The sequence below is a fragment of the Cricetulus griseus genome, chromosome 3 (assembly GCF_003668045.3).
Source record: "Cricetulus griseus strain 17A/GY chromosome 3, alternate assembly CriGri-PICRH-1.0, whole genome shotgun sequence".
NCBI lineage: Eukaryota > Metazoa > Chordata > Mammalia > Rodentia > Cricetidae > Cricetulus > Cricetulus griseus.
The window spans coordinates 84,266,385-84,291,107 of record NC_048596.1 but is presented as its reverse complement, the minus strand read 5'-3'; the positions used below and the strand labels follow the sequence as shown (position 1 = coordinate 84,291,107).

Genomic DNA, 24,723 nt, shown 5'->3' with positions numbered 1-24,723 from the left:
TCATTTCAGCTAAACTGTTGAGTGTAGGAAAGATCAGATCAGGGCTCTACACCTTCTCTCTACTGAGAGGAAGAAGGCAAGAGGAAGAAAGGACACATGAATGTGAGCTAATTCTTCATAGCCAAGAAGATCTGTTTTTATTGAAAACAACAATGACATTCAAATGCTAGTTGTTCACCAGCATGCACTTCAAATACTGTCATAAAGTAATAGTTTACAGCCCTACTGTATCAGTCTGCTGCTGTGTTGTGGAAGTCATAGAAGTTGTTATGGTAGAATCTTGAAAAAAAAAAAAAATTTCAGAAATAAACCTTAAAAAGCACATTGTCAGGTGGGTGTTGGTGGTGCATGTCTTTAATCCCAGCACTTGGGAGGCAGAGGCAGGAGGATCTATGTGACTTCAAGGCCAGCCTGGTCTACAGAGTGAGTGCCAGGATAGGCTCCAAAATACAGAGAATCACTGTCTCGAAAAACCAAAAAAAAAAAAAAAAAAAAAAAAAAAAAAGGAACATTATCATTGCTGGAATACTTGTTTCTTAGAAATATATTTACAAGCAGGATTCATCCGATGTAAATTATATAATAAATAACCTTGAGATTATACTTTGAAAGGAATAAACATTTTTCTAAGCACTGCTCAACTTTAGTAACCTTTTTTCCTTCAGTGCTGGTGAATGAACACCCAGAAGAGGATAAGCACTCTACCTCTGAGCTACATCCCTAGCCTTTTGCATTTTGACACAATCATGTCATACCTAGTGAAGAAAATGGTAGCCTCAGCATCTGTAGTTTGTGGTTGAAGTGCATCTCTAACATATTTCAAATCCTGAATACTTGTAAGTTCTGGCAACCCTGAAGGAATCATCTATAGAAGGAGGAAAAAAAAATGTTAAAATTTCTCTTGGTCAAGCACTTAGAATTAAAGGAACAAAAACTATCATATACTTCAGTCTGTTAATATTTGTAAGTGACTCTTACAAATGAGAAAAGTAAAGTGAATGGAGCCATATAACTTGCTGGAAGTAAACACATGGAATGAAACACATAAAATCCAGATCTCCCTCCCAGGCCTATTTTTACTATAACAATTCCAATCACAATAACTACAGCACTTTTTTTTTTATTCTTTTAATTTAGAAGTGCTACTTATCCTAGGAAGTACAGAAATCCTGAGTATACAGCTTAATGAATGTTTGCCACTTGAAAATACTAGATCTAGAGACACAAATGCACACTCACTCAGCAGCAGCCAATGCCCCTTCCAAGCTCCAGTTACTACTACTTTTCATCCGGGGTTACCACTCTCCTGACTTTTTGTAATATTAATCAGTGGAGTTCAGACAGTGAGTACTTAGAGTAGTAATCTAAAAATATTGCACTAAAATTTTGATAACTGTGACTATGATAAATTTTATTTCAAAAGCAAAAAGCATCATTTTTAAATTATCAAAACAGAGAGGCTCTAATATACAATTCAACATTAGTAAAGAACAGTTACCAGTGAGAGAAGGTTAAGAAAGAGGTTTGTTTGCTTTCTTATCAAATTGTAGGCTTGGCAGCAGAGGTCTACAAACAACTGGAAGCGAATGGTGGGCCTTTCACCCCCATTAATGACGTATGCCATGTCAGATGTAAGCACAAAAGGAGCTCGATCCCTGTTGAAAGTACACACAGAGCATATTTACAGAATCCACTCAAAATAAATGCTGCCATTGCTGTTAAAAGATATTAAATAAGCCATGTGAGCTACAATATTTTCAAGTAGGAAACAGCACCAGATAGTTGTGCCTTTCCCTAATACTTGAATGTTCACATTTTGAGGAAAACTATAACATAGCAACTTCAGCATTGGGACAGAACTTAAATATGAAATTTTCACAACAGTGATTACTCAAGAATCTATATGCCCAAAGAGAAATTCAACAGTGGTCACAAAAAATATGCAGACAAAAATTTATACTCATTATCATTATACAAACGAAACCATTTCTAGCAGATACTATGAACTAGATTAAACAAATGCCCATTTACTTCAACAAAGTAATGGACACTGGTTTTGTCTATTATGTGGTAAGGTCATCTCTTAGGGCCTTTTTAATTCCCAGTTATGTTCAAAAAGAGCCACAAGGCAAAGCACAGCAGGAGGACAAGCCCCGGGACAGTAATAACATTAGTACCTTTTGAAGCTACCGAACATTTGTGCATGGCCCAAAAACTTTCCAAAATCAATGTGGAACATGTGTCCTGTGCTTCGAAGCATTATATTGTCATTGTGCCGATCACAAATACCTAAAACATAGGTGGCTACACAGCACCCAGCACAAGAATAGATAAAGTTCTCAGAAGCCTGTAATAAAGAAATAAAATTATATTAGAGAGAAAAATGTCTTAAAGGAGGCAGGATTTGCATTACATTTTTTGTGGTGGTGGTGGTGGGGCACAGGGTCTCTCTGTGTAGCCCTGGTTTTCTTGGAACTCTCTCTCTGTAGCCTAGGCTGTCCTCAAACTCAGAGATCCACCCACCTCTGCCCCAAGTGTTGGGATTAAAGTCATGAGCTACCACATCAGACCCAATCCACCACTCTAAAAATAGCATTTGCAGCACTGGGTATGGTAGCTCACATCCATAATCCCAGCACTCAAGAAGTAGAGGCAGGAGGAGTGCTATGAGTTCCAGGCCAGTAGAATGTGATCCTGTCTCAAAAAATGCAAGGACAAAAAATTTTTAAAGATATATATATCTTTAAACCTCTCTTAACAGTATCAATATACCCATTGGGACACGGGAATAAAAAAAGTCAGCCTTTTCATATTTCAAAAGCTAAATGCCCTTCTAAAAGGTAACTACTACTACATTCTCTCTAGAGGGGAGGAAAGACAAACAACAAAAACAAAGTTTATTTGAAAAATGCCATATCAAAACATAATTCTTCACCAGCTACTAAAAACATTAATAGAAAGTAAACAAAGCTGGAGTCTTCTTAGGTTACCGTTCAAAGTAATTATGAGTCTTCCTTAAGTCATAGTAACACCATAACAGGTTTTAAGAGAATATTAATAGTTTTCAAAATATATTTTAACAAAGTAAACATTCTGATCACCTTTTCATATTCTTCTTCAGAAGGATTGTATTTCCTCAGCCACTCGGCAAGTGGTTTGTCTTTAAAGGATCCTGTCACACCATATTCCACTTGGATTTTCCTGAGGGTATCTGAAGCAGGAACTAGCTCCACCATGCCTTTAACAAACAAAATATCAAGCTGTGTGAAAATGTGTCCCCAAAGTAAGTCTCTAAAATACATAGAGCTTTCGATCCTTGAAATAAGACACCAAGTCTGGCAAGTCATGTTTGAAAATGTGAGCAGCCTAAATATCTTAATTTTTAAAAGCACCCAAGGACTGGAGAGATAGCTCAGCAGTTAAGAATACTGGCTTCTCTTCCAGAGGAACCAGGTTCAAATCCCAGCACTCACATGGTAGTTAAGCATAACCATCTGTAACCCCAATGCAAGGAGATCTGATGCCTGCTTCTGGCATTCATAGGCACCAGGCACTCAAATAGTACACAAAGATACATGCTAGCAAAACACCCACAAACATAACACATAACATAAAGTAAAAATAATGCTGGGTGGTGGCACGTGTCTTTAATCCCAGCACTGGGGGCCAAGGCAGGTGGCTCTTTGTGAGTTTGAAGCTAGCCTGGTCTACAGAATGAGTTTCAGAACAGAGCTACATAGAGAAATCCTATCTTGGAAAAAGCAAAACAAAAAACAAGAACGATGATGATGTCATTTGATGAACATGTAAAATATATCACATAATGAATGAATTGTTATCAGTTATCAGTCATTATTTCAAAAACTTGTCAATTGAGTGCTGAGGTGGCTAAGTGGGCAAAAGTATCCATGCTAGGCTGACAACTTGCTCTCAATCCCTAGAAAGAGAATGACTCCTGAAAGATGTCCTCTGATCTCCATACATGTGTGCCTAACCCACCCAACACACACAAATAGCAAAGTAAAACTGAAAAATTTATTAATCAAGTAACAAAATAAAAATCTACTCTCATGAAAAAAGAAAAACTATCACTATTCTAAGGAGATGAACCCAAAGTTGGCTTAAGTAAATGAATTTCTTAGTGGGTAAATTAATTTGCACTTCTGATTACTACCAAGTGTTATTAGGACTACCTACTGAGCTGTTTTCTTAGCAGTTCTTTATTATTATTATTATTATTATTATTATTATTATTATTATTATTATTAATATCATCATTATTATTATTTTTGAGACAGGGTTTCTCTAACAGCTCTGGCTGTCCTGGAACTTGTTTTGTAGACAGACCAGGCTGGTCTTGAACTCACTGGGATCAAACTTCATCTGCCTCCCAAGTGCTCAGATTAAAGGCGTGCTGCACCAGCACCAGCACCAGCACCAGCACCACCACCACCACCCATCAATTTGTAGGTTTTTTCACTGTTGTTGTCTTGTTTTTTTTTTTTAATTTTGTGAGGCAGGGTTTCTCTGTGCCTGTCCTGGAACTAGCTCTTGTAGACCAGGTGGTCTTGAACTCACAGAGATCCACCTGCCTCTGACTCTGCAGTGCGCCACCACCTCCTGGCTTTTTTTTTTTTTTTTAAAGATTATTTATTTATTATGTAGTGTTCTGCCTGCACATATGCCTGCAGGTCAGAAGAAGGCACCAGATCTCATTATAGATGGTTGTGAACCACCATGTGGTTGCTGGGAAATTGAGCTCAGGACCTCTGAAAAAGCAGCCAGGGCTCTTAACTCTTGAGTCATCTCTCCAGCCCTGTAGCTGTTTTTAAAAGGATTTAATCATAAATAATCCAGTCAACAAATAATACTAGATGTAAATAACCAAGACCCTAGTAAGCTGGCACCAGGAGCTGTAAGTATACAATCCAAAGTAAGTTCAAGAGTAAGCTATGTTCATATGACAAAAGAAATCAAGATCTAACTAACACACCTACCTCGATCTCGGCCAGTTGACAGGCATTTGAATATCACCATCCTCAGATCCAGTCCCTCTTTAAGCCAGATCTTATCCATAATCTTTATCATCTGTAAAGCTAACATGTCTTGCCGAAGATCTTCACCAACCTTGAAATTAAGGAAATAAATATTGCACCTTTCCCCAAGAGTTTGCAACATGCTGTATGATCTGAGGGGTGTTTGGAAGGGCATGCATAGAGAGAAGGGATTTTCAGAGCTGCACTGTACTCTTCTGTGGTGTCCAAGAGAAATTTACTTAAAATGCTTCCTGTCTCCATTCCATGAAGAGTGTATTTTATTTTAATTAATTTTGAGGTGTTGGGGACCAACACCTTGTGTACACTAGGCAAGTACTCTACCACTGCGACACACTCTGTTCAACAGTATATTTAAAAAGTTGAATTTTAGAGTATGTAAAATACTTTCAATTAAAATATAAAAAGGAAGCTGGGTGGTGGGTAGTAGCACACCTTGGATCCTAGTACTCAGGAAGCAGAGGCACTGTAATTTCTGAGTCTGAGGCCAGTCTGGTCTACAGAGCAAGTTCCAGGACAGTCAGGGCTACAGACAAACCCTGTCTCAAAAACAAAACAAAAAAGAGATCTTGTGATAGCTTGTTTCTTGACTATCAATGCTAATATTCTGACTATAATATTACATTACAGTTATGTAAGAGGTCAACAAGAATCTCTAGGTAATTTCTTATAATTGTCTATAAATCTACAATCATTTCAAAATAAAGGTCACTTAAAAATATTAGTTCTTTTGGGGCTGGAGAGGTTAAGATCACTTGATGCTCTTGCAGAGGACCTAGATTCAGTTTCCAGCACCCAAACTTGTTGGCTCACAACTGTCCTTTAACTCCAGTTCCAGAAGATCCAAAGCCCTCTTCTGATCTCAGGGGGCATCAGCATTCATGTACACACATTCAGACAATGAACAAATCTAAATATTAGCCCTCCCCAAATGAATAAGTCTAATAGGAATGTCAGCAGTTTTTCATTTTCTTTTTAAAAACCGGATCATATTTATTTTTATTTTATTGCTGTTATCTTTTGAGACAGGGTCTCACTCTGCAGCCTTGGTTGCTAGCCTGGAACTGGCTATATTCACTAGGTTGGCCCTGAACTCAAAAGTGCCTTCTGCCTTTGCCTCTTAAGTTCTGTGATTAAACATGTGTACCACCATACCTGGTTGAGTGTTAACAGTTTTAACACAAACAATGATAAATACAGTTTTGAGGCTAGCCAAGAAAACTATGAAAAAGATTAAGGGGGATTTGCCTTAACAAATATTGAGACAAGTTGTAAAATATCTATCATTAAAATAGATGGTATTGTTTTAAGAAAAGGCACAAATATCAATAAACAAACAGAAACTTGTATCTATCAAAGAAGGTTCAATTTAGCTATCTTTATTGTGGTGATATTTTGCTTGTACAAATAAAGCCTGTCTGAAGGTCACAGAATGGAGCTTGCCACTAGCTAACCATAGAGGTCTGTAGGTTTGTACAGGTCTAGACAAGAAGTTAGATGGCTGGTTGGGAGACGATATAAGTGGGCGGAAACAGGAACTTGCTATCTTGTCTGCTGAGATGCTAAGGAGGTAAGGTGTGGCTGTGGGCTTGTTCCTTCTTCTCTCTGATCTCTCAGCATTTTCCTCTACATCTGAGTCTGGCTTTTTATTATTTAGACCAAGTAAGAATTCCTTTTACACTTTGAGCCTCCAATTAATCAACTTAATGGATTAATCAGAAGTCTTCATTCTTTCTTCAATATATATACATTATGATAACAACTAACAAAATTTCAACAGGTAATAGGTATTTTTCCTAATACTCCAGTCCTTCTGCTTCACATAGGTAATCTCTATGTTTCTAAAAACTAACTGTCAGGTATGGTGGCTTACCCCTATAATCCCAGCACATGAGAAACTGTTAACTGGATGATCCAGGGTTCAAGGCCAGCCAGGACTATACTGTGAGATGCTGTCTCACACAAACAATCCTCTAAGTAATGTCACTCTTTCTGGTTTTGCAGCTTGGCAAACCTAGTGGTACTTGCCTTTTGTGATATGCTTACCAGGTTGGCCAAGGGCTGCATTTGTCCCCAGTCCTACCTATGAAGATTTTATGTCAGTAATAATTTTACAGAACTACTCAAGTTGTTCACGTCATTCATCTGTTTGTTATGAGACAGGGTTTCACGGTTGAGGCTGGCCTAGAACTTGTGGTATTCCTTTCCTATACTTCCTAAGTATTGAATTACAAGTGTGTGCTACCATTTTAAATATTGCTGATTCAACTTCGATATTAAATAAATGTTTAGCCAGGCAGTGGTGGTGCACACCTTTAATTCCAGCACTCAGGAGGCAGAGGCAGGTGGATCTCTGTGAGTTCCAGGCCAGCCTGGTCTATAAATTGAGTTCCTGGACAGCCAGAGGTACACAGAGAAACCCTGTCTCGAGGTAAAAAAAAAAAAAAACTCCAGAACAAGAGAAAGTCTGGTATGGTGGTACACATGGGTAGATTACTGCAAGTTCAATTCTAGCCTGTTCTACACAGCAAGTTCCAAGATAGCTAGGGTTACATAGAGAGACCCTGTCTAAAAAACAAACAGAACCAAATCAATACCCCCTGAAAGAACTCAAGAAACAAAAACCACAGAATAACTCTAGTCATCTCACCTTAAACATGACATTAATTTCTTCCCCCATAGGATCAGCATTCACCATTGTGACTTTCAGAGGCATAGCGTTAGAACTGAAGAAAGAACATGACTGCAAGCACAATACTGAGCATTAGAAAGACTGACAGTAGCATGAAAGTGAATTTTGAATTTACTGTCCCTGATATTTTTCTTTTTCATCTGCTGCTTTAAATGACAGCAAGTTAAACAATGGATGTTAATTAGCATTTACACAAACTGCCAATAATATGGATATATAAATAGCTCTTGAAATTTTTTTTTAAAGATTTTATTTATTTATTATGTATACAACATTCTGCTTCCATGTACATCTGCACACCAGAAGAGGGCACCAGATCTTGTTGTGAGCCACCATGTGATTGCTGGGAAATGAACTCAGGACCTCTGGAAGAGCAGTCAGTGCTCTTAACCACTGAGCCATCTCTCCAGCCCTAGCTCTTGAAATTCAAACATAGTATGTATCAGTAAAATAGCTACTCTATAAAGGCAGAAAAACAGAAAAATTTAAAATTTGGTGCAAAACCTATCTGAAATGCTTAAGTATCTGAGTATCTGAGTCTCTAAACAGAATACCCAGTTGTCTGATACTCATTCTGATCTGGGATTACAGCTCCAGTTTCACTTATGTACTGGTGTAATTAAATACTGACTAACACTAATAATTTTATGGCCTAGATCAAATCACATTTTCTCTATTTTTTTGTGGGATTGGATTGGAGATTGAACTCAGGGCCTTACACACGCTAGACAAGTATTCTACCAAAAAGTTACAAAATCTTATCTTAAAATAAAACTTTAAAAAAACTAGTATAAGACCATCACCATAATTTAAGAACATAAAACAAAACCCAAAGTAATAAAAAAAAAAATCTGACACTATGTCTTTCAGGAATACTGATTAGGTAAAAAAAAAAAAAAAAAAAAAAAAAAAAAAAAAAAAAAAAAGCTGAAAAATAGATCCAATGGCACTTTTTCCTACGTACTTACAAACTACAGGTCTCATCCTCATTTATATTAAGCAACTCTTTTTCTGGTGTACTATTTTGATATTTATATGAACTTGAAAGTATTGTGTTACCTTAATATTTAATTCTTTTGCCACTAGACTTGGTTTAAGAGGAAGACGACAATTATTTCTCAGGAAAAAGGACTGTACTCGTTCCATACTCTTTTGGAGGACCACCTACGAAAGAGATTGCCTCTGTAAGTACATCATGAAAATGAAGATCTATTCATTCTGAGTATGAACATGGAGGCCATAGGTCAATGGTGAGTGTCTTCTATAATCACTCTTCACTTTATTTTTTTGGATAGTCTCTCTCATTGAACCTAAAGCTTACTGATTAGGCTAGGCTAGCTGGCCAGTGAGTCCCAGAGATCCTCTTGTCTTTGCTTTCCCAGCACTGGGATTTCATGTGGGTACCTTTGGGCTGCCTTTTACATGGGTACTGGAAATCCAAATTCAAACTTGTGCTACAAGCACTTTACTGACAGAGCCATCTTCCAGCACAGAAGGTCTGTTCTTTGAAAATTTCATCTATGTATATATAATGTATCTTGTTCATTTCTACCTTGTCCTACATCCCCTAACACATGTCCCTCCCAACATAATGAACTCTCTTTTCCTATATAACTCACTGAGTCCAATTGGGAATGTCCATATACACAAGGGTGTGGGTCATTCACTGGGTTATGGGAAACCTACCAGAGGCCACCCCTAATATCTATCCTTTATTTTATTTATTTTTAAGATAGGGTCTCATTATATAGCTCTGGCTATCCTGGAATTTACTCTGTAGATCAGGCTGACCCCAAACTCACAGATATCTACCTGCCTTTCTAGTGCTGGGATTAAAGGCATGTGCCATCATGCCCAGTATGGCTTTTTAGAGAAAACAATCTAATGAAGTCATTATAGTTAAAATGTATATAGCTCTTAACTTGACTGTTTTGTCCATAGGAATATTTCATAAGGAAACTAAAGCAAGCCTGGAGCAGTAATATATATCTACAGAATAAGTTACTTGGGAGATTGAAACAGGATTGCAAGACAACTCAGCAGTCTGAGACCAGCCTGGGAAACCATCCTTTCAAAACATAAAAAGAAGGAAAGAAGAAATGCTAGGAAACAGGAAAAGATGTGTGCAATAATGTATGTGTGCAACAATGTTCATAGCATTACTAGGGAAAGGAAATATGTATAAACAATGGACATGGAGGCTCATAATGATACTCTAAGTTCTTTGTGACATTATATACCTATTGAATGTTAAGTGTAACTGTATGTGCTCATAAGAATTCTTTCAGATAAAGTGAAAAAAGACATTTTTTTAAAACACAAAATACTCAACAAAAACAGGAACAATTTTTGAAAGAATTTAAGAACATCTAAATATAAAACATTTCCCTTCTCTGTGTTCATGAGTTGGAAGGCAAGTTGAGTTCAAGAATTAAGATACATTACTATGGCTAGGTGTGGTGGTGAACACTTTAATCCAGCACTAGGAAGCAGAAGCAAGAGGATCTTTGTGAGTTTGAGATCAGTCTGGTCTACCTAGTGAGTTCAAGGATAGCCAGAACTTTATAGAGAGACCCACTCTCCAAAAAAAAAAAAAAAAAAAAAAAAAAAAAAACAAACTTAAATAGATAGATAAAATAAAGGTACATTATTATAATTATAGATTCAACATAGTTCTTATTAGAATTTCAACTGACCAAGTGTAGTGGCAAACATCTGCAATCTCAGCACTCAGGAGGCCAAGGCAGGAGGACACAGGGGCTAGCCCAGTTATGGAGAGAGATTTGTCTCAAAAACAAAACACCTGTGTTCTCTTTCATGGGTACATACCTGTCTGGTTGATCCACTAGCCTGTCTTACTTTTTCTGCTACTCCTCCTAAAAGTTGTACAAGTTTCATCTGCTTAGAAAGTTCTTCTCTGAGTCCTTTTCCTCCTACTGAGAGGAGAGCACCCAACACATGCTCATATCTGCTTCCAAAATGTGTATCATGCAAAGCATCCTTGAGAAGCCTAATGCAACAAAAAATACTTATGTCAGCCACTTCTGAGAACTGGATGAAGCTCCCTCAAAGATCACTTTAACAAGTTCTATTTTGAATATCCAGGAAATTAAGTCATATAAGTAAGAAAAAGTTCATTAGCTATTATAAGGCTATGATGTTCAAATATTCTTCAGTTTTATTAATTTTGGTTTTATTATTAAAGCTAAAGTTTTCAACTTCATTAAAATAATATTCACTACACAACTGGTTACTCATAGCAAGTATCATGAACAACCTGTTTATATTTAACAATTATGCCAAATCTGTCAATATCTGCAATAGAAAGAAGCCATTTAATAAAATTTAAATCTTACCAATATAAACTGTGTGCTATCTGGATATTGCCCAATGCCCTGGACAGAAGGAAGCGCACTAGTGAACTATTCAAGTAAATTTCATATTTCAAAGCCTATGCGTAAAAGGAAATAAGAATTATTAGCAGTCAAACCATACCAAATTGTTCAGATAAAAACCTTCAAATATGAAGACTAAATACTACTCATTGGTGAAAATATGATACTTATAGAAACAAAATGGTTATGTTTTATAGCCCAGTGGTAGAAGACTTGCTTAGCAGAAGCAATGTCATCCACAATCCACAGCACTGCAAATAAATTAATATTTAAAAAAATTACTATAGGGGCTGAGTGTGATGACATATGCCTTTAATCCCAGAACTCAAGAAGCAGAGGCAGATGGATCTCTGTGGAGTTCAAAGTTAATTCCAGCACTCAGGAGTCAGAGCCAGGAAGATCTTTGAGTTTGAGACAAGGCTGTCTACAAAGCTAGTTCCAGGACAGCAGGGCTACACAGAGAAACCCTGTCTTGAACAATTAAAAAAAAAAAAAAAGTCTGAAAATTATAAGTTTACAGGGTCATATGCCATACTACCTGTGCCATACTCAAGAGAGAAAGACAACAGTAATGGAAGATCTTGTTATATTCTCACACGGTGCCCTCAACATTTCTGCTGTACTGCAATGGCATTTTAAAACAGAAAAGGGGTCCCATAGCCAGTTCCTCCTAAGTGAAACTAGGTGGGTGAATAGGAAGCAAGGTAGCATAGTAAAAACTCCCACCTGTACAAACTGTGGGAGAAGATCTGTTAGCTCATCATCACTAATGGCCTCAATCCAGCTCACAGCTAGAGATCGTACTTCCTGATCAGCAAATCTAGAATATCAGAAAACCAATATTTAACAGTGATTTCTTGCAAATGCAGCAACATTAACTGAAAACACAATTTTAATCTGTCCCTGACAAACAAGATTCAAATGGCTCTTATTCAAAACCTATGTGCTGTTAAGACTGAGTTAGGGGAGGGGCGGAGGGGGAGAGGAATTAAAGAGACATCTTGATAGAGGGAGCCATTATGGAGTTAGGGAGAAACCTGGTGCTACAGAAATGATCAGGAATCCATAAGGATTACTCCTGCTAAGATTCCCAGTAATAGTGGAGAGGCTGTCAGAACGGGCCTTCCCCTTTTATCAGATTACCCTAATTGCCATCACAGAACCTACATCCAGTAACCAATGGATGCAAATGCAGTGACCCACAGCCAAACACTGGGTTGAACTCCTGGAGTTAGGCTGAAGACAGAGAGGAGGGATCACTGGTAGTGGTACCAGGAAGTATGTCAGGGGTATGAAATGGCTTTTTTGGAGCCCACTCCCTATGGTGGGATACTTTGTTCAGCCTTGATACAGGGGGGAGGTGCTTGGTCCTGCCTCAACTTGGTATGCCAAACTTTGTTGACTCCCCAAGGCATCAACAGCTCTTTAGGAGGCAGAAGCAAGCCAATCTCTGAGTCTAAGGCTGGCCTAGTCTACATAGCAAGTTCCTAATGGAATTTTCATACATACTGAATTAGGGCTGACCCTCCCTGACAATCTCCACTTAAACTTTCTATTCTTACTATTCCTTCTTCTACTTCCTATTACCCTTCCCTTAACACCTTTCTTTTTTTCAAAAGGAGGAAAAATTTACCGTGTAAATACAGATTTGTTTCCCAGATTATTTAAAAACTTTAGCATTACTAAAAACTAACTTTGTCTCTATAAATTATTACAATTATAGTTATTAAAACAATCATAAATGACACAATAAATAATAAAATATTAATACAATAGATTATTCAAAATTACACACTCAATTCTTTCTTTAGGTAAGCTTTAAATGACACAAAATGCTTTCTTGACCATTTCAATGAAAAAGATTATGTTTATATAAATTACAAGTACACATATTATCTTATGCTGTTTTTTATGTTAATAGGGAAGTACCCCTGCAGCATAACACACTGCTGGAAAACTTGACAATAAAACATCAAATAAATGTATTTAACTTACTTTGCATCAAGAAGCTCCAATGCAGCTAATGGGCACAATGGTGGCCACTGGTGCAGCAATGAGTAAGTTTTGGTAAGATTAGCCCATTTCCAGTTTGGGGCACTTGTTAGTATCTTAGGAAGACAATTTGGATGTTTGAGGCAATAATAGCGTTTTTCCCACAAAAAGACCTTATCTTCTTTAGAAAGTCTGCATATATAATAGAATTAAATTATTACTTAGTAAAATTGTGAGATAGCAATAATCTCAATAATTAAAATGTCAAAAAAGAAAAAAATGTATTCATTTGTGACAAGTGACTACTATTTGATACTGCTAACATTAATATGAAATAGAAATATTCAATGTATAGCAAACATCACTAATCTATTCTCATCTGGAGACGGAAATCATTCTGCCTTGACAAAAGTACACTAGTTGTTAAAGTAAAGGGTAATTCCAACAAGACGCCAGGCACTACAAAGCAAGAGTTGAATGAGCAGAGGTCACCCTATAAGACAGCAAGGATTCCATCCACAAAAGTAAAATCAAGTGCTATGAAGAAAACAAATGCTGCCATGAATCTTTGGGAAACATTATACAGTTGAATTGAGAAACATTAAGAGTAGAAAAAATATTTTTAGAGACAAATTCTAAGTTCAATGACATGTTCGTGAAATATTTCACTCTTTTGGTTGTCAGTCTAGACTTAACAGGCTGAGCCATCTCTCCAGCCCAGAAATATTTCACTTTTATTATTCATTTTGTTGTTTTTATTTTTTTGAGACAGGATTTCACTGTGTCACCCTGGCTGTCCTGGAACTCACTCTGTAGACCAGGCTGTCCTCAAACTCACAGAGTTCAACAACTCTGCTTCCCTAGGGCTGGGATTAAAGGCATGTGCCACCAGCCAGCTTACTTGTTCTTTTTGAGGGAGTATATCAACCAGGCTGGCCTCAAATTTGAGATGTAATAAAGATGGCTCCAAACTACTGTTCCTCCTGCCTCCATTGCCTATGTTGTGATTACAGGTATGCAACAGCATGTCTGGCTCACCCACTCATCTTTGTGCATATAGCACACTTGTAAAATGTATTCATTTCATGTGTAGCATAAAAAACCACAAATTTGACGAAAAGTTCCTAATGAAGATGTACTGGCTAGTTTAATTTGACACAGGCTATAGTTAACAAGCCCATAAAGCCTCTTCTTAAGTAGTGATTGATGAAGGAGGGCCCTGCCCATTGTGGGTAGGGCCACCCCTGATCTGGTCATCCTAATTCTGTAAGAAAGCAGGCTGAGCAAGTCATGGAAAACAAGCCAATAAGCAGCACCCTCCCATGGCCTCTGCATTAGCTTCTGTCCTGTTTGAATTCCTGTCCTGACTTCCTTTAGAGATGAATAATGATATGAAAGCATAAGCCAAATAAATACTTTCCAAGTTGCATGGGTTATGGTGTTATTACAGTAACAGTAGCCCTAATTAAGACAGAAGTTTTCCTAATTCTACAAACATCTGCCATGCTTCCAGAGATGGTCTGGTCATACAGACGTATCCACATGGTGTTTTAGATTTTATTTCCTTTGTGTTGATGGTAACACTATCCTAATCTGCTGCTTGGTTTCTCCATCCAGTATATCATGTACTAGTATATACAGCTATATTCTCCTTGTAGTCACCACTGTTAACTAGCTCATTTAATTTCCTTTCTTTCTTTCTAAAGAGTCTTTTGTTGTTTAAATTCCCCCCCCCTCTTTTTTTCCCCCCCGTTTTTCTGAGACAGGGTTTCTTTGTGTAGCTTTGAAGCCTATCCTGGCACTTGCACTGTAGACCAGGCTGGCCTTGAAATCACAGAGATCAGCCTGCCTTGGCCTCCCGAGTGCTGGGATTAAAGGTGTGAGCCACCAACACCCATCACTAATTTAATTTCTACCAGTGGACATTAACCATCACAAAGAACATTCTTGTTTTCATAAGGAAATAGAGGAAGGTTTTCTCTACTTTATGCTAGGAAGCAGCACTGATGATTTGCAGGCTATAGATTTTGTCAAAATGCTTTCCAAAAGGGATATGGCCTCATAAAAGAATTCTGTCTCTGTGTGTAAAATGTATTTTCAGTCTAGCTTCACAGGATGATGATTTTAAATTTTTGCCACTTGGATATAAGATACCACATTGTATTAATTTATATCTAATTTTTACTAAGGACTTGCCTTATAAGAGGTTTGAGAGGCATTAAAGTTCTTTCCCAAAGAATTTCCTGCTGTTCATCATATTTCAGTTACTACTTATTTATTGACATAGAAAACTCTTTATTGGCGTTATGTGTGTGTGCATGTGCTTTGTGTGTGTGTGTGTGTGTGTGTGTGTGTGTGTGTGTGTGTGTGTGTGTGTACACAATGTGTGCTCGGGTATGCATGCCATGGAGCATGGAGCATGTGTGGCAGTCAGATGACAACTTTTGGGGTCTGTGCTTTCCTTTCACCTTTATAAGATTAAACTTAGGTGACCAGGCTTTACTGGCAAGCACTTTTATCTGCTGCATCACCTTGCTGGCCTATGAAAAATTTCTTTATAGGTTAAGCAAATTAATCAACTGGTACCTATTATAAATCTATCTCTCAAACTATTTGCTTTAATAATATAAGAAGGACTGGAAAATAGCTCAGTTGGGAAAGTGTTTGTTATGCAAGCATAAGGACATGGATTCAATTCCCAGCAATGATGTGTTTTATTTTAAAAACAGCTAGCTGTTGGAAGTGGAGACAAGCTGATTCTTGGGACCTGATGGCCAGCCAGTCTATTCAACTTACTAGCAAGGTCCAGATTCAGTCAGAGACCCAGTCTCAAAAAATAAGGTGGGAAGTGATGAAGGAAGATACTTAATGTTGACTTCTGTACTCTATATGCACATACAGTAAAAATGGTCTTGGTAAATGGTTCAGTGGATAATGTGCCTGCTGTGCAAACATTAGAACCTGAGATTGGATCCCTAGTACTAACATAAAACTTTGGTATGGCAGAATGCATATTGGGAATGAAGAGATGGGAGGACCCCTAAGGCTCCCTGGCTAGCCAGGGTAGTCAATTGGCAAGCTCCAGGTTCAGTAACAGTCTGTCTCAAAAAAAAAAAAAAAAAAAAAAAGGTAAAAGAGACAGAGATGAAGAGCCCCCTATTGATCTCTCTCTGAATGGACACACACTCATTTAAACAACAGATTATATAATTGCCTGATTTGAATGTAGCCAGTCTTTCATTGGCAGTGCTGAGAGCCCCCATACAGCCTCCTTCATATCAAGAGCACTTTGAAATCATGGGCTGTAATATAAGCCCTTAACCTGAGCTTTACACCACAGGAGATTCCCAAGAAAATAATAAAGTATACCCAAATGATGAGTCTCTGTGAAGAATATCCAGAAGTTTTCCCTTTATATCGTTCTCCAGTGTTTCCAACTTGTATTGCTGAATGTTTCTATCAATTTGAGGAGATGTATAAACAATGTCAAATGCAGGAGAAGGAAAGTCAATCTGAAAAAATTAACAGAAATTATTGAACTTTTGTGTGTGAGTGTTTTGCTATTTATTTATTTATTTATTTATTTATTTATTTTTACTTTTCTTTCTTCCAAGACAGGGTTTCTTTGTATACCCTGGTTGTTCTGAAACTTGCTCTGCAGACCAGGCTAGCCTCAAACTCAGAGGACTGCCTGCCTCTGCCTCCCGAATGCTGCAATGAAAGGCATGCACTACCATTACCCAGTGAAATTGCTCAAATTACAATCCACTTTCCATATTAGCATCTTTGTCTTTCAGGAAATTGAATTTTTATAAAAACCTGGATAAGTTTATATTAAGTATAAAGTTGGTGCTTCTTTTTTTTTCTTCTTTTACCAACAGCTGGTCACCCTCAAAAGCATGTATATAATTCTTGGGATAGATACAGGGGATGTTTTACTCTCTCAGAAACTGGATTTTTTTTTTTTTAACATTCTTTTTATTCTCTGTGTCTTTCATATCATGCCTCTTGATCCCATTCATTTCTCCATCCTTTTGTATCCGCCCTTTGCCCTTGCAACCGCCCCCCCAAAAAAAAGAGAAAGAAAAAAATCAATATGGTCATGGAAGCTGTAGTGTGATACAGTGAGTCATGCAGTAAACCCATATATCTTTAATTGCAAGTGTTCATTGGTCTGGTTCTAGGCCTCTGGTTTCTGCTCCACTATTGATGCCTTGCCTTCCCTGGGACTCCTCTTGGATATTCTGGTGTTGCCATGTGTCGTGGAGATCCTGCAGTGCTGGATTTGCAGGACCAGCCCCTTCATGTGCTCCAGGAGATCATAGATGGGGTGGATGTTGGGGTGGGCCAACTCATAACCCTGACTCAGGGCCTAGGTAGTTGCAGGGCTGGTCAGCTCACCAGCTCTCCCTTGTCCTCACTACCAGGGTGAGTTTCAGTTATAGATTTTAATGTAATTTTATGAAAGATATTATTATTTTTAAAATTAGTTTATATTATCCACAAAAACAATTTATAATTATATTATCTGATGTACTTCTTATATGACATTTGCTTTGAAATACAAGTAGATTATTTAATATCACTTTATTTGACATTTTAACCTAGATTATTATTTGGAGCAAAAATTGAGAATAGAAATGCAAATTAATTACTAGGAAGTACATTATTAACATACATAATCATAGACATTAAAAGCTGACAAATTAGAAAACAATTCAATTCATAGCATTTTAATTTTGAAAGGGCATAAGAAATCTTGTTAAATACTATTTGATGCAGAGGCAGGCAAACTTCTGTGAGTTCAAGGCCAGCCTGGTCTATAACTCGAGTTCCAGGACAGGCTCCAAAGCTACACAGGGAAACCTTGTCTCAAAAGCAAAACAACAATGACAAAAATCCTATTTTACTTCATTTGTGCACAGATAAACTAAATTAAGGTCATCTAATCATGATTATTCCAGCAAAGATCGATTAGTGATAAAACCTTAGATCTGAAGATTAAGATCTTGAGGTAGAAGATGGGGGAGGGAACAGAAGGAGAAGAGGGAGGGGAAACCATGGTTGGTATGTAAAATAAATTTTAAAATGATGAATATAAACAGGAAGAAAAAAAGAGTATTAGTCACTGAGTAAGTGAAATCAATAAAATTACTCAGAAAAAAGAAAAGATCTTTTGATCTGCCCCACACCAGCTATAGCACACATGGTTTTTATAACACTTAAATTGAAGACAGATTCTGAGATTAAAACAAGATTAATTAGGCTTCTTTAATAACAATCTAAGTCATGGAATACAAAAACACTTTTTACAAAGACATTCACATTTTAAGGCCCTGTATGTGTCACGAATTACTGTTACCTGTAGCACAATTCTTTCCATGACATAGCCTTTTTTGGGGATTGCTCCAGGAATAGAATTTGTATGTGATGAAGTCCAAAGGTAGAGAAGTTTCGTTCCACATGTTAAAAACCTTCATGAACATAAAAAGAACACTGTGATTTTCATTTAAAAAATCCCAAACTCACAATACATCATGGTATTCAATCTGAAATATTAGTAAAAACAGTATAGTCTTTAAGAACATACTAGGAGGAGTCAACTGCCATATTGTACTGAGAAGTTAGGTAAAACATTAGTGGGGGGCAAGTGTGAGGAAAGGAAGGCGGGGAGACTGTGTTCGGTATATAAAATACATGGGAACATTTAATAATGGCAAAAATAAAATTGTCTTTCAGTTTTCTTGAGAGACCATGGCTTCAAGGTCATGGTTTGGATTACAGAACTACATCCTGATTTTTACCATTAGAATAAAAACTACATGCCAAGAAAATCAGTACCTGCTTTGCACTGAAGCACAAATTATTCGAGGTAAGTTATATTTGACTACTCCTCAGTAAATTTTTTTTCTCTAAAAAGACTAGACAATAAATATTTAGGAGCCAGCATGTGTTTGTAATCTCAGTATCCCAGAGGCTGGGGCAGGAGAACCATAAGCCTGGCCTATGGAGTGACTTACTGCCTAAAAAACAAATTTAAAATAAAAATTAAGGGCTAGAGAGTTGGCTCAGTGGCTTAGAGTACTTGTTGCTCTTGCAGAGTACCCAAGTTTAATTTCCAGCATCCATGCAGTGACACAAAACTGCCTGTAACTTTAGTTCCAGGGAATCCAATACTCTATTCTTATCTCTGTAGTCACATGCATGTACATGGTACACAGACACACATACAGGAAAAACATTCATATGCATAAAATAGACATACCTAAAAGTAAATGAATAAATAAATTTTAAAAGGCTGGACATGGTAGCACATGCTCATAACCTCAGCATTAGCAGTCTCTGTTACAAAGTCTCCATTTGGCTGTAGTAATACAAAGTGGCTATGAACAATAGGCAAGTGAGTATGCTGTATGATATATTGTAACAAAATATATTGATATGAAAAGGCAGTGGGGATTGGTGAGTGTCTTAGCATGTAAGTCTGTTGTTCAGACACCTGACAACCTACAGTCAATTCCAAAGACCCTCATGGTGGAAGGAGAGAACTGACTGCTGCAAACTGTCCTCTTACCTCCACACACACACACACACTACAAATAAATGTGGAAAAAAAAAAAAAGACAGTGGGGCTTACATATGTTGATCCTCACCCACAACTACCAATTTATGGTCTATTTAAACATTTGCAGACTTTGATGAATCATTATACAGTTAAATTTTCCTTTTTTTCCAAGATTAATCTTTAAAACGTTTTGTGTATGAATGTACAAAGGCTGGAGAGATGCAGTGGTTAAGAGCACTTGCTGCTCTTCCAGAGGACCTGAGTTTGATTTCCAGGACCCATGCTGGGCAATTCACAACCTTTTGTGACTCTAGTTCCAGGGGATAAATTCCAAATTATCAGTACATTATTCCATTTATAAACTGTTTTATATTTTTTAGAAATCAATTTCAAGGTTGGGGAGATGGTTCTTTTGGTAAGTGATTGCCTTATAAGCATGGGCACCTGAGTTTCATCTCCAGAACTCATATTAAGAAGCTAGGTATACTTTCAATGCCAGTGCTGAGGGAAGAAGACATAGGTAGGTTTCTGGAGCTCACTGGCCAACCAGGTTAGCCCAATTGACAAGACCCAGGTAATGAGAGACCCTGTGCCTCAGAAATAAGGTGGATGGTATTCTGGAAGAAGGCAATTGTGGCTGCACTTGGGCCTCCACAAGTACAAATAGATTACTATTTTTCTGTCCACTATTACTATTTTCATCTGTCCACAGATGAAAACCCTTTAGGAAAAGGGCCCATAACACTAAGTACTGGTTAGTGAGTAGGAATAGTAAATTCCTGTCACATCTCTAAAACTGGAGAAAGACAGGAAATATGAAAAACAGAGTTCTTTTAGTATGAAGAAAAACTGATAGAGCCATGGCATTCTGTCATAATATACTTTACAAGAATGACAGTCATTGGCTACTGTTTTTCCCCTGGAACAATGAGTGGCAAGCAATTCTCTGCATACCTACCAGATTACACTGAGACTACAGCAAAGTGACTACTCTGCTCAGCTCAAAGCTCATGTGTGTCACTGTTTCCATCCTGGCCCTAGCCTGCTTGTAATGCAGAGATGTGTCTGAATACTCACTATCACAATTCAGTAATACTCACCGTTTAAAGTCAAAAAGAGTTAAAGAAACTTTGCCCAAAGCTTCTGGTCCCTTTCTCTGTTTATTAGAATCAGGTGAAGTTCCACTGCTCTGGTTTAAGATTCCAAACAGAGTAAGATGAAGAATTGACTCTAATGGCAACTGTGATATCTGGATAGGAAAAATGATTCTATGGGGCAGAAAAAAAATATTCACTGGTGTTAAGAAAAAAAAAAAACTTAGATTAAAAGTGAGGCTTAGTAATCATTTAATGAAGACTGATTAATTTTAGGTGTTTTATTTCATTTATAAAGCAAGTCACTTTTAGCTAAGTTAGCAAATATGGCTAATGTACTATTAAGTCTTAAATTTCATTATTAGCATAAAACTTCAAAAATGTAACAGTTCTTTCTGTAAAAATGTCTAAGTACCTAAAGATAGGTAGTTTGATAATCAGGCAAAATAAAATTAGATCTTAGTTCCACAGCTAGCTATTTACCCAAATAAGTATGAGTTCTTTCTGTTAAAAAAAAAAAAAAGGTATTTAAAAAGCATTAACAATACAGAATATATCATCATGTATACAGATTAAAGATTTAGCTTGGTTGTCTATTAACCAAGAGCTAGATTCTTGTACACTGCTATTAAATTATATAGTAAAACACTTAAATAAGCAGTTTATTAAACACTATTTCTAGAGTTCTGAGTAAATTTCTATCTTTGGCATGACAAAGTCTAGAAAGAATTAATACCATGTTATTGAAATTTTAAAATATAAACGTTTAACGGAATACTTGAGAATTTTTCATGTTAATTTCAGTTTGTTTTATAAAATTTTGCATAGAAGATATTTTAACATGTAAGAATTTACTGGATTTCAATGGAGATGATAATAAAAATAATGCATACATTGGAAAAATTAAAGAACAGGGCATAGTAAAGTAATTATAAAAGCAAAAAACTCCACTTACAGTTCATCCCATTTAATAAGATAGAAGAAATTCTTGTACGTGCCAACCTTCTTTGATTGAATAGGTTTAAAAAGGTCCTTCCCATTGTGAGACAGGGAACATATCAAGTAGTATTTTTCATAACTAAGAAAAGAAAGCTTAATTTGATTTCTAGGTTAGTAATAGTTATCTAACTAACACAGGTACATTAGCAGTTTTCCCACAAGTAACAAACTGTAATAAACTGGTCACCATTCATCTTAGTTTTTGAAATCTACCTGAAATTTAACCTTTGCAAATTTTACAGAAAAAGAGAAGTGGTGTAACAAAAGGAGTAGAGAGGGAGCATATGTACCTACGTGTCCGTCTCAGGGGAACTGTTATGACACTCATGCAATATAAGCTGTTTCAGGTATTGTGCTCAGTTAATTACTAGCTTCAGAGCACAGGTGAATGACAAGAGACTATGTGTTTATCCATTTCTAGGTAAAACCCAGGAATAAAGTACCAACATTATCTTCCCTTGGTGCTACTTCCATTACATTCCTGCTTTTTGTTGGGGTTTGTTTAGTTTCTTTTGCTCTCTTTCTTGGCAGTGGTAGAGATGCTACTTTCCTTTGCTACATCACTGAAATACTCAGCTAAGCACATTAATGGTACACAAACCCAACAATTCAGTGATCTTCACAGGTATTGCTGTATTCTTTCACTAGACAGCAATGATTTAGTTCCAAATTGCCGCACATACAGATACAATAAGACAATCTTCTGAGAGACTTGGACTCAATGAAACTATTCTATTTATATTCTAATTTACTTCTAGGTTTACATGTTAATCATTCTATTCGTATACATAGCTTCTTTGGGGTGTGAGTAGGTAGGGTGATTGCTGTTCTTTGAGATTTCTCATTTTTCTGTCTCCACCTCACAAGTACGAGAACTAAACGAATGCATGTCATGCCCAGTTATATCTATACCCTAATTGTTTTTCAGCACATGCCTTTAATCTGAGCACTAGGGATGCTGGAGTAGGTGATCTCTGTGAGATAACAGCCAGCTAGGGCTACACAGAGAAACCCTGTGCCGAAAAACCAACCAACAAACAAAAAAACTAAAAACAAAACAAAACAAAGAAAATTTCATTACATTTATTTAGATATAAGGAGGTCAAAGGATAACTTGTGGGAGGTGGTTCTTTCCTACTATGTGGGTCCTCCCATATGGAATTCCCAGAACAAAAGAAAACACAAACCAAAAAAAAATTCCACACAAGTTGTTTGCCATGTTTTCAGCTGGGCATTTTGACACATACCTATTACCTAAGAGGCTGCAGTGGAAGGATCCCTCAGTCTCTGAAGGTAAGACCAGCCTGAACAACATAGTGAGACATCATCTCAATAGCAAGATAAACAAAAAGAAAAAGGCACTATTAGCCATTTAAAAGGAAGTCCCAGAAAGGCATTGTTCTTGTTTATTACCAGACTTCCAATAATGAGAACTCTTCGTATAGATGGGGATCAGTAACCACTTATTTCAAGACTTAGAAAAACACTTTCAGGGGGCATGGTGATGCATGCCTTTAATTCCAGCACCTGGGAGGCAGAGGCAAGCAGGTCTTTGTGAGTTTGAGGCCAGCCTGGTTAACATAGTAAATTCCAGAACAGCCAGGACTACACAAAGAGACCCTGCTTCAAAAAACCAAAACCAACCAACCAAACAAAAAAAACCCAAAATAGCCAGGAGTTGGTGGCACACGCCTTTAATCCCAGCACTCAGGAGGCAGAGGCAGGCGGATCTCTATGAGTTCCAGGCCAGCCTGGTCTCCAGAGCAAGTGCCAAATAGGCTCCAAAGCTACATAGAGAAACCCTGTCTCGAAAAACCCAAAATAAATAAATAAATAAAACCCCAAACCACTTTCAAGTCACACCATTATTTTAATCTGAAGCTTTATTCAAGTGGGATTTTAGTTTGGTAACTTCACTAGACTTTATAGCAGTAAGCCATTCATTATAAACCTATTTCAATAAAAATACTCATTTTAGACTTTTCAGTTTATATTATTAGAAAATAAATTAAAATTGGCCCCCAAAATGCTATGCTTTAAAGATATTGATAAAAGAAAACAAAATCAAAAGAGGAAAACCCTTATCAAAATTTCAGTAGAATAAACATGCTCTTGTAGAATTCAAAGATTAGCAATTAGCAGACTGTGAGCTATTAAAGGGAGACGGGGCCAGAATTCTAGTCCCATTACATTCCTTTTTGAATTACCTTGATTCTAAAGGGAAAGCAGAAAGGCCGAGCAATCTTAAATTAATTCATTTTTTAAGTAACATTTTTGCTTGTCAGTTTCAATATGTATGTATGTATACATGTATGTATGTATGTATGTATGTATGTATGTATGTATGTACTTACGTACGTACGTACATATGTATGTATATGGTTTTTGAGATAGGCTTTCCCTGTGTAGCCCTGGCTGTCTTGGAACTAGCTATGTAGGCCAAGTTAGCCTTGAACTCTAAGATCTGACTGCCTCTGCCTCCTGGGGACACCAACACACCTGGCTCTTGCTCTTTTTTCATGTCATAGAAATGTTTTTTTCACTACAGTAACTTCAGGTATCTCTATAATTTTATTAAAGTCACTAAGGTACAAGGGTACTCAGTGACCTTTCTATAATCCATTTAAACAAAGAAAATGAAAGTAGGTATTACACTAAGATTAGTGTAGTTTCTGGGCACAGCTGTGCATGTCCTTTAACCATCTACTTACTTTGATACCCAGTTACTGGAAATTCCATGTGCAGCATAGACAGTGAACTGGAGCTGCTCTGCCGCAGTCCATGCTTCCTTGATATTCCTGCTACTTTGAGGACAGTCTGTAGAATTCTTACTACAATTTGCATGGAGCCTGAGAAGATCATAAATTGCTGCCGTTAAGTGATCCATGCTTACTTGAACAGGATTTTCAGGATTCAGTGAGCCTACATTGAA

General features: G+C 37.1%; 1 protein-coding gene across 4 annotated transcripts in view; it reads right to left on the bottom strand.

The window, feature by feature from the left end:
• Pik3c2a (phosphatidylinositol-4-phosphate 3-kinase catalytic subunit type 2 alpha) overlaps positions 1 to 24,723 on the bottom strand; it is a 93,813-nt gene that overhangs the window by 11,191 nt on the left and 57,899 nt on the right. For all 4 annotated transcript variants that reach the window (XM_027410146.1, XM_027410148.1, XM_027410147.1 and 1 more), the window contains 16 exons: positions 24,503 to 24,713; positions 21,748 to 21,870; positions 20,799 to 20,966; positions 18,496 to 18,607; positions 16,503 to 16,645; positions 13,137 to 13,325; positions 11,868 to 11,961; positions 11,103 to 11,197; positions 10,576 to 10,756; positions 8,806 to 8,910; positions 7,705 to 7,797; positions 4,998 to 5,127; positions 3,102 to 3,238; positions 2,178 to 2,347; positions 1,499 to 1,655; positions 756 to 865 (listed from right to left, as the gene is read on the bottom strand). In XM_027410146.1, coding sequence (XP_027265947.1) covers positions 756 to 865; positions 1,499 to 1,655; positions 2,178 to 2,347; positions 3,102 to 3,238; positions 4,998 to 5,127; positions 7,705 to 7,797; positions 8,806 to 8,910; positions 10,576 to 10,756; positions 11,103 to 11,197; positions 11,868 to 11,961; positions 13,137 to 13,325; positions 16,503 to 16,645; positions 18,496 to 18,607; positions 20,799 to 20,966; positions 21,748 to 21,870; positions 24,503 to 24,713 — 2,218 coding nt within the window. The remainder of the gene's footprint in view (positions 1 to 755; positions 866 to 1,498; positions 1,656 to 2,177; positions 2,348 to 3,101; positions 3,239 to 4,997; positions 5,128 to 7,704; positions 7,798 to 8,805; positions 8,911 to 10,575; positions 10,757 to 11,102; positions 11,198 to 11,867; positions 11,962 to 13,136; positions 13,326 to 16,502; positions 16,646 to 18,495; positions 18,608 to 20,798; positions 20,967 to 21,747; positions 21,871 to 24,502; positions 24,714 to 24,723) is intronic.